The sequence below is a fragment of the Aedes albopictus genome, chromosome 1 (genome assembly GCF_035046485.1).
Source record: "Aedes albopictus strain Foshan chromosome 1, AalbF5, whole genome shotgun sequence".
Lineage (NCBI taxonomy): Eukaryota > Metazoa > Arthropoda > Insecta > Diptera > Culicidae > Aedes > Aedes albopictus.
Genome location: NC_085136.1, coordinates 229,276,021 through 229,290,173, shown reverse-complemented (window position 1 = coordinate 229,290,173; position 14,153 = coordinate 229,276,021). Strand labels below are relative to the sequence as shown.

Below are 14,153 nucleotides of genomic sequence, written 5' to 3'. Positions count from 1 at the left end.
ATGCACAGGTATGCAAGACGACATACACTTCGCAGTCACATACAATATTCGCCTCAAAATCGTTGAATTAATAATTGTAAGAAATTTAAAAGCCTTATTGCATTGAAACGTGTTCAATAAAGAAGCATCAGGCAGCGAATCTCTTAACATTCATCTAGAACGCTTAAAATAGGTAGTGTCCAAAATACATTACAAGTTTTCTACTGTAAATATATTTTCGTCATCTGACGAACTACATGGGGATGCACTGCGGTTGCATACTTGGAGGCGTATTCTGTGGGTCTGGCGATATTTCCTCGATTATAACAAAAACTGTAATAGTTATCAAAATAGATGCCTGTTAAGCGGAGAAATTTGATTATTTGTAAGTAAACATTTGTTAATTTATGCTACTTTCATGATTTAGTAGTATTCATGGCTAAACATTGAGATAATTGCCCTGTCCAAATTATATATATCTTAGGGTGTCCAAAACATATATTCGGTGTCCAAAATGCAATTCTTACAGGCGATCGGAAATTGCGATTTTCTCAACATAAAATGCTTTCGTTAAGGTTTTTATCACCAGAAACGCAAAGCACAATCATATTATGAGCGTAATGGTAACTTTGCAAAATAATCAATTGCTTTCTAAGAAAGCTAGGGGACGATTTTTTCAACGTTGTCCTCAGCCTGTCCAAAATACATGAATTACCCTATATCGAAAAACATTTAGAAACAACCCGTATCATTCCACATGAACAGTTCGGCTTCCAAAAGGGTCACTCTACAAGTCACCAGATCGTCCGTTTGGTGAAACAGGTTAGGCGTAACTTTCGACAGGGTAACTCTTCGGGTCTAATCCTCCTAGACGTAGAGAAGGCTTACGACTCGGTTTGACATGACGCCATTTTGCACAAAATGCGACTCGGGAACTTCCCTATGCTCGTTTTGAAAATTATTCAGAGCTTTCTGAAGGACAGGTCTTTTCAAGTTTCGGTGAATGGCTGTACTTCAGAGCGGATAGCCGTGCCTTTTGGTGTACCACAAGGCTCTGTATTGAGTGTGAGTCCTACCCTATATAACATTTTCTCTGCCGACATTATTCAAGTAGATGGAGTACAATATTACTTTTTTGCTGACGACACCGGGTTTCTAGTGTCACATAAGAATGCCAATGTTGTGGTAGAGAAACTGCAGCAAGCCCAGGATTCTATCGAAGAGTATCATAAGAAATGGAAGGTAAAAGTCAACCCTACCAAGTCACAGGCCATTTTCTTCACGCGCCGACGAAGCCCAAGATACCTACCCCAGGCTCAAGTCTCTTGCGGTGGTGTTGATATACCATGGACCCCAACCGTTGGTTACCTTGGTATGACCCTGGATCAGAAGCTGAACTTCGGTTGCCATGTGACTAACAGCATTCGGAAATGTGACATCCTAACAAAATCACTCTACCCGCTTGTGAAGAGGCGCTCTCGGCTTCACCCCACCATCAAGGTGCTCCTATACAAAACCGTATTTAGGCCTACGGTGACGTATGGGTTCCCCGCATGGTTTGACTGCGCGCAAAGTCATCGAAACAAAATCCAAATCAAGCAAAATCGTGTACTAAAGATGATGCTGGACTTGAGCCCGTTCCACCCGACTGACGAGGTTCATAGGCTTGCTGGTGTTGAACGGATTGACGACTGGATCCACCAGCATAACCACAAACTGTAAATGCAACGTTTATCATACTGTATATGACCATTAGCAATTGTCATTTAACCATTTTTCAGACTATCGGAGATAACAGTAAGCTAACCATTCCACGTACAGATTTGCCTGTTTGACAAACGGTTATCCGCCAAATAACAGTATGTGGAATAGGCGGTTAAGATAGGTTACCATAAAAAATCGCTCGTTTTCTCGAACAAATTTTTCGTAATACAGTAAAGGATATGGTCAATATATTATCCAGTTTTTCAGACAATTCACTGCATAACAAATGGTTATAGAACAGTTTAATAATAAATCTAGAAGAAAAACGAATACTGTATGGGTTACTATTGATTTATGGTCTTCCATTGTATTTCAAGCTTATAATATAAGGTTCGGCTACATTTAAACTGTTAAAAAAATAAAAGCTTTTGTGCGTTCATTGGATACTTTTTTTATTAAACAAATCTAACGCCCTTATGCTGGGCTAGTTAATACCTACGGCTATTAATCGAACAACTGGAGATTACTGTGGTGAGAGTGCATTTTTGATTGCAAGGAGCATTAAATTTCTGCGCCCAGCAGGGCGAATCTTTCGCTGCTTTCTTTTGCGGGACTCCTCGCACAGTCAGGCCGGATCAGGCTCCTGGAATTGAATTGAAGTTTCGGCATCCTGCAAATCAATTAGTATCCGATGAAATATAGCACAAAAACTAAATTTATAAGTCGTGCAAAACTTACCCTTGTTTCATCCAGACCGCTCCAAGCACTTCAAACTATTTTCCGAGGCAAGTTTTTAGTTTGTTGTTCACTCAACTCGCGGGCGAAATATTTTGTTTTTTTTTCTTCTAAATGCAAACTGCAAAGTTCGATCGGTACAGATACTAATAAAAGCTACTATTTGACAAACTGTTGAATTCAAGTGGCATACAGTGAAATGCACATGTGTAAGTGTGTTGCGCAAATGAAATCGCAAACCGTTTGAGAAAGGGTTACACTGCATTGCCACCATGCCTCTTGAGTTTTCGGTACCATATTGTTCGATAATTTCTGCACAATATGACAAATTGTTACAACTTGGTATGGTCTTCATAGACCGTTCTTTATGGTCGGATGCTTTGAGTTTCATATTTTCAACAGAGAAATACCTGTTCGTGGTACAGTAACAGTAAGTTGTAAAGGAGACATACTGTGTGGGGATTAACACAAACAGTATTTTGTTATGCAGGCAGAGGCTTGTTCCTAAATTTCTGCTAAGCTGCTCTACCTCCACAAACCCTCTTTTACAAGAGTTGGCCGCTGTACTTTGATATTAGTTTTTAAGCTTTCATTTTCTACCCCCTGTTCCCAATAGCTATTTCGAAGGTTTTTGTATGTATTTTCCTTCAATGTTGATTTGTAGTCGGTGTGTTATAATTACTAAATGTACTCTTGTCTAAAGTTATCGAATCTACGAAATAAATAATGAATAAATAAAAAATAAATGATTTATTTGCGTCAGAATCTATAAATCTTCGCAGCGGGCAATAAAAATTTGCTATAATTATTTCTTATCGATGGTATAAGAATACCTTATGAAAATTGATCGGGCTTGGTATGACAAATTTCATAAGATAGACTTATGAAAGGAACAAAAAAATCTTAAAATGAAGCAGACTGGATTCGTTCCATGAACGTCGGGATCACTGAGCTCATGTTTTATTCACACGGCTAACGACGCTTGAGAATACCATGATGCTAAGCATGAATAAAAGCCAAGCTATGATACTCGCTGTGGGACGATTTTACGTCATAGAGTGAAATTTATCCGAATCACTATGAATTATTTAAAGGCCGTTTCATAATAGTTGGGCCTTATGGAAATCTTAAGGTTATTTGGCTGAGTAACAGTTAAGCAGGGGGATGACGAAGGGCCATCAGAATCAGACTCAGCATTCGATTCAACATGGCGTCCAATGTTTTTGTTTTTATTGCTTTGTTCATGGCAAAAATACGCTTAAAACAACGACACTGCTTCACGGAGCAAAATCAGTGTAGTTTGAAACAACAAACAAGTTTGTTGAATTTCAGGCTAAATAATTAGTTGTTTTAAACACTGAAGTTTTGTTACATTAAACTAGAAATTACGGTTTGAAACAAACCAGCTGGTTTGTGCGTTTGTCTGTGCTACATTTTTGAGTATATTTTAGCAAGCGCCGTATGCAGTGCCCTATTATAATAGAGTTAATAAACTATAGAGGAAGAATGTCGCTGGCGTCGCTGCCGAAACATCTCTTGCTGGCGGAGATAGGCCGGGCTATAAGTGTCAAAGCGAAAAAGTATGCAGTTTGACAGATAGATACCCGACATGTTTGCGAGCGAGAACAAAGGGAACAGCAGCGTTCGTCCTCTATAGTTTATTAAGGGTGTGAACCATTTCACTTATTCGTTTAACTTTTAGTTAAAATATGACACTTTGGTGGTTATTTTTCATCGGATGGTTTAAAAATAACCACGAGGGCGACCCATTTGAAATGTGACAAACGAGTAGTTATTTGGAACAAAATACAGTACGCAGCCAAATCATTGCGAACAAAAAATAACTATCGAACTGTCAAAACTAACCCTGGTCGGGAGTAGGGTTATTTTTAACCGGACGCAAAATAACTGTCGAAGTGTCAAATTTTAACTAAAAGTTAAACGAACAAGCGAAATGGTTCACACCCTAACTCTACACGGAACTACAAATCAACCCAAATTTAAGTTGTTTTGACGCAATCCCGGTCTTCCGTGGAATAACTCAAATTTGCGTCAAACAGCGAAAGTGGTGAGTGAGTAGTTCTCGTTTGAGAGCGGCAAAAAAAATTAACCCACTGGTGAGTTATTTTCACCCAACGGAGGCCTCAAATGACGCAAATTTGGGTTAACTCAAGAAAACCCAAATTTGGCTTCTTCCACGGAAGAGCAGCGGATGCGTCGGTGCTTCTCTCTTTGTTTTCGACAACATTGCGGTGGGGCGAGGGAGAAAACAACCCAACTTTGAGTTAAAACTAAAAGCAGTTTAGCCAAATTTGAGTTTTTAAAACTTATTTTTTGGGTTTTAATATTTTTCCGTGTATTCCTATTATGGACGGATCCATGGCTGCGTCCTGATGCACTTGTTTTGCGTGTCAGTTCACAGTCAAACGTCACCGTGCGTCATCGATCGAATGTGTTTGGTGTGAGGTCGCATCGTCTTCAGCAGCAGCGCGAGCGATTTTCATCTTTCGCTCGGAAGAAAAGTTTTTGTTTGCCCCGTGGCAAAAAACGCGCATATTTCCGTGTGAAAAGCTCCGATTTACATCCGCGAAGTGACCGGTGTGGTACAGATCTTGAAAGGAGGAAAGCCGAAACGCCGCTGCCATGGGAGTACCAGCATTCTTTCGCTGGTTGTCGCGGAAGTATCCGTCCGTAATCATCGAGTGCGTGGAGCAGAAGGTGAGGATTGGTTTTGGTAATTTTAGGATGTTTTGAGGGAATATTCAGTGCGCTGTTATAATAATTTGCTGCGATATTAAATTTAGTTAAGATTTGTGATGATTTTTGGTAAGATTCCTTTGGAATTTTCCATAACCTCATTGTATGTCATTGTACACCATCTTTGTTTTGTTCCGCTGTTTGATAACAGACTAATGTTTATTTATGGCTTTGTCTTGCAGCAATCCGATGAGCACGGAAATCCGTTGTACGACGATATGACCCAACCAAACCCGAACAAGGTGGAGTTTGACAATCTGTATCTGGATATGAACGGGATTATCCATCCTTGTACGCATCCGGAGGACAAACCGGCCCCGAAGGACGAAGACGAGATGATGGTGGCCATCTTCGAGTGCATTGATCGTTTGATGAACATTGTGCGGCCGCGGAAGTTGCTCTATATGGCGATTGATGGTGTGGCCCCGCGAGCTAAAATGAACCAACAGCGATCACGACGGTTCCGAGCTTCTAAGGAAGCTGCGGAAAAAGCGGCAGAGGTCCAGAAGATCCGCGAGGAGTTGAAGGCCAAGGGATGCATTTTACCTCCGGAGAAAGAGAAGGGAGCTCACTTTGATTCCAATTGCATCACTCCTGGAACGCCGTTCATGGACAGGCTGAGTAAATGCCTGCAATACTATGTGCACGATCGGATGAACAATAATCCCGGTTGGAAAGGGCTGAAGATCATTTTGTCGGATGCTAATGTTCCCGGCGAAGGTGAACATAAAATTATGGACTATATTAGGAAGCAGAGAGCGCAACCGGATCACGATCCGAACACGCATCACGTCCTTTGCGGTGCGGATGCCGATTTGATCATGTTGGGTCTGGCCACTCACGAGACGCATTTCACCATAATCAGGGAGGAGTTCTTGCCCAACAAGGAACGACCTTGCGATATCTGCCAGATAATGGGTCATGAAATGAAGGATTGTACCGGGTTGCAATCGGAACGGGACATTAACCGGACGCCACCTCCCCCGGGCGCTGAGACCCAGTTCATTTTCGTCCGTCTAAATGTACTTAAGGAGTACCTCGCGAAGGAACTCGACATGCCCAACCTACCGTTCAAGTATGACTTCGAACGGGTCATTGATGATTGGGTGTTCATGTGTTTCTTCGTGGGAAATGATTTCCTGCCGCATTTACCCAGTTTGGAGATTCGCGAAAACGCCATCGATCGTCTGGTCACATTGTACAAGAAGTGCGTCTACAAGACCAAAGGATACCTTACGGATTCTGGTAGTGTAACGGTCGACCGCGTTGAACTAATCATGACGGATCTTGGCTACGCAGAGGACGAAATTTTCCGCCAGCGGAAAGTCACTGAGGACCGTTTCAAGGAACGTAACAAACGCATGAAAATGCAGAAAGAACGCGAACAACGTCCCAATTTTGATCAAATGAATAAATCACAGTTCGCTCCGACACCCCTGGGAAGAGGGGTCACTCCCCAGGCTATCCAGAATCCGCGCCAAGAGGCAGCCCACTTCCGAATGCTTGGTAGCAATCAGCAACAATCCCAGCAGCACAATTCCAACAATGATAACAACCGCCGCGGCCAGAAGCGCAAAGCAGACGAACCACTCACTCCAGCGTCCGTCGAAGAGCCAGAAACTCCGGACGAGGTCCGCCTGTGGGAAGATGGATTCAAAGACCGTTACTATGAGTCTAAGTTCGACGTCGCACCCCAGAACATGAAATTCCGTCAAACCGTCGCCTGGGAGTACGTCCGGGGCTTGTGCTGGGTACTCAAGTACTACTATCAGGGCTGTGCAAGCTGGGAGTGGTATTTCCCGTACCACTACGCTCCCTTCGCATCCGATTTCAAGGCTCTCAGCAACGTTAATACCCACTTCGAGCGGGGTACTCCGTTCAAACCGCTGCAACAGCTGATGGGCGTCTTTCCGGCCGCCAGTCGAAATCACGTTCCTCCGGCGTTTGCTGAGTTGATGGTCGATCCCAAGTCGCCGATCATCGATTTTTATCCGATCGATTTCCACATCGATCTCAATGGGAAGAAGTTCGCCTGGCAGGGTGTGGCCCTGTTGCCGTTCGTTGACGAGAAGCGGCTGTTCAAGGCTACCGACCCGAAGGTGCCGCTGCTGACGCGGGAGGAACGTAAGTAATCGATTCGGGAGGGTTGTTTAGATAATGGGATTCGGGTTCTCAGTTTATGCATTCGGCGTGGACATATTTTACAAAACTTCGATTATACGGAAAAAAATCGGGAAAATAATCTAGAAATGGCCGTAAAATTGAGTTCAAGACAATTTGTACTATCAATTCGGTTGAAAACCGGACTATTTATCTCTCAAATCGTGCATCGGACTTACCGTCGCGCATAGTGCGCTGTATTGCGAATCTGATGAGCTACGAATGAACATGCTTTTTAAACCCGTTTCTGGTTCTAGCGATGGCAATGAACATGAATAGACAATAGTTGTTTGTATATGTAGAAAAAAAAAGAGCGAGAAGATAGTACAAAGAAGGAGGAACCATCTGCATACGAATCAGAAACGGTAACCACTAGATCACCAAGCCCATCTTAGCAAACGAAGGCGATCGCTTACTGAAGAGATTTATGTAGGTATCAGGTCCACGAAGTAAAACGCGAGAATCAACGAACAAGTAACGGTTCTTTTTTAGGACTAGCTACTTTTCATTGACAATCCATATGATTTAGATGATGCTGAAGGATTTCCAGGAAGAATCGCCGAAGGAATTTACGAAAGAATTCCAGACGAAATCCCCGAAGGAATTGCCAGAGGAATCATTAATGAATATCCAGGAGGAATCCCCAAAGGATTTCCAGGATGAATCTCCGATGGAATTTATAGAGGAATCCCTGAAGGAATTCCAGGAGAAATCTCAGAAAGAATTCCAGCCGGAATCTCTAAAGAAATTCCAGCAGGAATCCCCATAGGAATTACAGCTGTAATGGCCAAAATAATTACAAGAGGAATTCCCAAAGGAATTCCTGGAGAAATTCTAGGAGGAATCATCGTAGGATATCCAGGAGGAATTCCCGAAGTGTTTCCAGGAAACTCTTCAAATGATTTTTGATTTAGGATACCCGAAGAAAATCCAGGAGGAATCCCAGAAGGATTTACAGGAGAAATCTCCTAAGAATTTTCAGGAATAATCCCCGAAGGATTTCCAGGAGGAATCCCCGAAGAATTATCGAGAGGACTTCCACACTAAGAAAACTGATCTTAAGAAGGCTATAAGTTATTCTTATGAAATTTCGACTTAAGAAAAAGTTTGGATTTCCATTCATTATCATTTCATAAGACAAATATTTTTGCACAATATAAAAAAATGTCAACCTAGATTCGTACCAGGAACGTCAAGATCGGAGAACGCGTGCTTTACTCACGCGCCCATTGACGCTTCGAAAGGGGTGGTTGGTTGGGGTAATTGGAGTAAAATGAGAAGTTTTTTTTCGGAATTAACGTAAGATAGAGCGGTATTTTGAATTTCTTAAGAAATTCTTGCCTCAGTGCAGAAAAAATCCTCGAAGGACATATTGGAGGAATCTCCGAAGGTTTTCAGGAAGAAGCCTCAAATTCATGGATGAATTGCAGAAGGAGATTCCCTGAAAGGAATCTAGGACGGACTCATATACAAACTCAATGAGAGATCCTTCAAGTAAATCCTGGAGATATGCCTGATTTTGATTATAGTCCTAAAGAAATCCTTGAAGGGACTCCTAGAAGAATCTCTGAAAAATCCTGTAGGGATTCCTGATGAAACTGCTGAAGAAATCCCTGATGTAGTTTCTAGAAGCATGAATCCCCTGGAAAACATCTTCGAAGATTCCTGGAAGAATCCCCAAAAGAACTTCTGGAGGAATCGCTGAAGAAATGGAGGAATCCTGGAGAAATTTTAGAAGGAATTCCTGAAGAAATTTATGGGGGAATCCCCGAATTCTCCTGGAAGTATACTTGAATCCTCCTGCAAGAATCTTTGAAGAAAATCCTGAAGAGATACCTAAAGAAACTTCTGGAGAGATCTCTGAAGGAATCCCTGAAGGAATTCTAGATGGAATCTCTGAAGAAACAATTGCACGAATCCCTAAAATTCCTGGATGAATCTCTGAAAGAATTCCCGGACTAATCCCAAGACTAATCCCTGGAGGATTTCCTGCGGGAATTCCTCAAGGATTTTTTTATGGAACCCCTAGAGGAGCTCCTAGACTAATTTCTAAAAGACCTTTTGTGGGAATTTCTTATGGAACTCCCGGATCCCTGATGGATCTGCTCGAGGCATTCTTGAATCCTACCGAAAGAATCTCTGACGGAACTTTTGGTGAATGTTCTTAAGGAACTCCTGTTGGAGTTTCTATAAGGAAACTTCTCAAGAAGTTTCTGATGAAACTCTAGGAGACATCCTTGAATCCTCCTGGAACTACTGAAGGAACTGAAGGAATCCCTAAAGGAATTCCATGTGTGATCCCAGAAGAGATTCCTACAAGAACCTTTAATGGAACGCCTAGAGACATCCCTGAATTCTCCTGGAGCAATCCAAGAATGAACTCTTGGAGACATCCCTGAATTCTCCTGAAAGAAATAAAGAACTTCTGGAGGAATTTCTGGAGGAAGGCCTGAACTAATCTCTGAAAGACCTCCTGTCTGTAGGATTCCCTGAAAAAAGTTCTGGATGAATCCCTGTTGAAACTCATGCACACTGGGCCACGAGCGGGATCTAGCAAGTAAAAACCTTTAGCGTTTTGGGAGTACATTTTTTTGAGTTGATGTCTTCTGAGACTTGTATTAATTTTAGCTGTACTTTTATGTGGTGAAGAAAATTAGTTGGTAATTTTGCCGCATAGGTGGAGCTGCGATACTAACTTTTTTGTCTTACGTCCTAGAGGTTTTCCGTCTTCTGCAAAGTTGTAGAGCGTGCAAAAATAAGTAAAGTTGCCGAAGACACCAAAGTTGTGTGACTTCAAATAACAAAGTTATATTAAAAATAGTAAAATTTACGTGAAAATCATATTTTCTTGACTATTTTGAATGTTTATCGCAAGTTTATCAATTTTAGCTCTTCACACGTGTTAATCAAAGTAGCCTGTGTCTGATGATACCAACTTTACAATTTTTCGCGATCTTTAAAATGGTTTTTTTTGGGTAAAATAGTAAAAATTACTATGATTTTTACTAGCAGTTTTTTCAAAAAGCTGCAAATTTCGGCTAAGTTTGATGCATGCTTCAAAATATACCACTCAAGATCTATTAAATCTGAAAGTTTGCCGGAGGTATAATTTGGTCTTTTTGAGATATCTTGTTTTAAAATAATGATGTTTTTAAATTTGATTTTTTTTAAACAGAAGCAATTCTTTATTCCGGAGTTTTTTTTTGTCTGTATTAACGAGATTTTTAACTCTAGGCTAGTACATCTCGGGATATTCCGGAGTTGTCCTGCCAGTAGATACTCATGGATCACTTTTCAATTAAGTGTTTTATGTTTACCCAACGCCCTGATTACTCAAAATTAACTTTTTGTGTTCTATTGTTTTGTGCTTCAATTTGTTGAATCAACAGTGCTCATATATTTATTGGTATATTGAAAGAAAGAAATTATAATGGTTTTTGGCCCTGTGTGAGCGACTCACGCAAGTGCGAAGTTTCGTAATACCAATCCGTGTGGTCAATAATGATTTTCAGTTACCTCAACGTACATACGTAAAAATGAATAAATTATTGGTTATATTATAAAAAATATCTTCAGCTCAAGATGAGATTTGAATTCACGACTCTTATACAAGTGCTTTACTCACTAAGTCACAGTGCCAATTAATGACATGACAATTAATGATGAGCTAAGTTTTTTTTTCATAATTTCATCAATTTCCATCTAAACATATGTAAGTTGAGTTAACTGAAAATCATTATTGATTCCACGGATTGGTTTACCGGAACTTTGCACTAACGTAAGTCGCTCACACAGGATTAAAGAGCATTATATTTTTTTTCTTTCAATAGACTAATACATATATGGGCATTGTCGATTCAATACATTGATGCGCAAGACAATTGAGCACAAAACGTCAATTTCAAGTAATTAAGGCGATGGGTAAACATAAAACTTTTTATTTAAAAGTGATACGTGAGGATCTAATGACAGGACAACTCCGGAATAAAGAATTGCATCTCTTTCAAAACAATTTAGGTATAAAAACATCATTATTTTAAAACAAGATATCTCAAAAACACCAAATTATACCTCCGGCAAACCTTTAGATTTAATAGATCTTGAGTGGTATATTTTGAAGTAAGCATCAAATTTAGCCGAAATTTGCAGCTTTTTGAAAAAACTGGTAGTAAAAATCATAGTAATTTTTACTGTTTTGCCCAAAAAACCATTTTGAAGGTCCCGGAAAATTGTATAGTTGGTATCATCAGACACAGGCTACTTTGATTAACACGTGTGAAGAGTTAAAATTGATAAACTTGCGATAAACATTCAAAATAGTCAAGAAAATATGATTTTCACGTAAATTTTACTATTTTTAATATAACTTTGTTATTTGAAGTCACACAACTTTGGTATCTTCGGCAACTTTACTTATTTTTGCACGCTCTACAACTTTGCAGAAGACGGGAAACCTCTAGGACGTAAGACAAAAAAGTTAGTACCGCAGCGCCACCTATGCGGCAAAATTACCAACTAATTTTCTTCACCACATAAAAGTACAGGTAAAATTAATACAAGTCTCAGAAGACACCAACTCAAAAAAATGTACTCCCAAAACGCTAGAGGTTTTTACTTGCTAGATCCCGCTCGTGGCCCAGTGTGTCATGGAGGTATACTCCTGAAAGAATCTCTGCAGGAACTACGGGAGAAATCCCTGAGGTATTTTCTGTCGGAATATTTGAGAGATCTTCTGCAGGCAACCCTGATGAAACTCCTGGAGGCACCCCTGAATCCTTCAGGATAAATCTCTGAAGGAACTGCTGGGGACATCTCTGAAGGAACTGTTGAAGAGATCTTCAAAGGAACTTCAGGATTGGAATTTTAGAAGAATCTTTGAGGAAGTTTTAGGAGGAATCTCCGAAGAAGCACCTGTAGGAATGCCTGAATAATTTTCTGGGGGAATCTCTGATAGATCTCCTGGAAGCATCACTAAATCATCCTGCAAAAATATCTGAAAACACTGCTGGAGATATGTGTATGATAAATGAAAAAAATATTTCCAAGAGTTTTGCATTTGAATGGAATCACTGGAAATCTATTTGAATTTCTTCAGAAGCTCTAAATCCAAGTGTTCTGCATAGTTTGCACGAAATAATAGTAAGCAAAATTTAGACAAACCAAAGTTCCAATGACCAGACTTTAGATTGTAAGAACGCACTGTTTACAAATTTATTATCTTAAGTGCATCATTTTTGTATGGGATTTCTTCTTGTTGACGGTGTATGGCGTGCCGCTGATATCGTTCGGCATCGGCGTGAGGCAAAAAGTGGCGCGGTGGCGCACAGGTCAACGCAGATTCGGTGGCTTTCAGGTTGGCTCGCAAGGCCTATAGGAAAGCTCTCCAATCTGCTGAACGATCCGACTGGAGAAACCTTTGTACAAATGTTGCGTTGCGTTGCGTTGCGTGGTAACGGAGTAATTTGTAGATTGCATACTGAAAGTTATCATGTTAAAGCTTTAATACTCCTATTCTAATTGCTTATGGAATGCTATTTGGAAAGAAACAGCTATCCAATCAGAGGTTGAAGTAAAAAAGACATGAGAACTTCCATTGCCGGCCACGCCCATCTTCCCCGTAACGAGGATAGGAAAGGATGTGATGATGATATGACACCTACTTTACAAGAGATCAGCGACTCACCGACGCTTCCATAAGTGTCAAGGAGTTGGATATTTGGAATAGGTTGATTGGGGAACCACTATAAGCGAATGATGCAACATGATTGTGTAAGTGTATTTGAGTAGATCATGTAGATGGGTTGATGTGAGTGTAAGTGTTTTAGTATATTTAAACACCAACGTTGGGAGTGACGTAGCTAAGAGATTTTGTCACTCTATGGGCATTTTTGCTTCGGGGTAGGGGCACAGGCATTTGGACCATGTGTCCAGACTAACAAGCCTAGGCTTAAGCGCCATTGCTCGCTCTCTGAAACGAAAAGAAACACAATTTGGCCTACTTCAATTAACCTTCATTATAGCGTTGTATCGTTGTATGTCGAAATTTGTAGAACGTTGCTCGAAGTGCTCAAACCAACGTTTTAGCTGGTCAGTTAGATTGATGAGTAACTTTTAGTAGCGTCTAACATTGACATCATCGGATTTATCCTTGCTGCATTTAGGTGCCGTGAGATATCGTAGAAGGATCATTTTCAGGGTAATCCAAATAACAATGATACTTAGTCATGTCTACTTCCAATAAATTTAGTTGAAAATTTTTAGGTGTTATGACACCCTAATCTGACATCTAATTAAACAAAAAAATATCTTATTTGGCTTTTTACAGGATTACGCAACGAGAACGGCCTCGCTCGGTTATACCTGTCACCGGGTCCGGACGCGTACAAGATGGTCAAAGGATTGTACAATGGATCGGTGGACTACGAACGTGAGGTTCCTATTCTTGCCGATTGCATGCGTGGTCTCATCATTCCAACTGTGGAAAACGTCCCGCAAGATGGGGTGCTACCGTCGCCCATTCCCGGCCTGCACCCGGTGTGCGAGAACAAAGTGCTGACGATGAAGTATCTCGATCCGCAGTATGCCGACGACTTCATCTACCCGGCCCGGAAGCTGGAGGGAGCTCGCGATCAGCCCAAGGTCTTGGGAGCGAACGAGGGCCCGGTGATTGGCTTCGGACAGCGAACAAATCGTGCCGGTTTGGGCAGCGCCGGACACAGGATGATGAACCATTATACTGGCAATAGTAGAGGTGGTGGCGGAGGAGGAGGTGGCGGCGGTGGACGCAATGATTACAACAATTTCTCGAGAGGTAAGTA

General features: G+C 41.0%; 1 protein-coding gene across 1 annotated transcript in view; it reads left to right on the top strand.

Moving 5' to 3' along the window:
* The first annotated feature begins 4,842 nt into the window (after positions 1-4,842).
* Positions 4,843-14,153, top strand: part of LOC109429924 (5'-3' exoribonuclease 2 homolog) — a 46,956-nt gene continuing 37,645 nt past the window's right edge. The window contains exons 1-3 of the mRNA XM_029870852.2: positions 4,843-5,136; positions 5,358-7,299; positions 13,661-14,146. Coding sequence (XP_029726712.1) covers positions 5,062-5,136; positions 5,358-7,299; positions 13,661-14,146 — 2,503 coding nt within the window. The 5' untranslated portion in view covers positions 4,843-5,061. The remainder of the gene's footprint in view (positions 5,137-5,357; positions 7,300-13,660; positions 14,147-14,153) is intronic.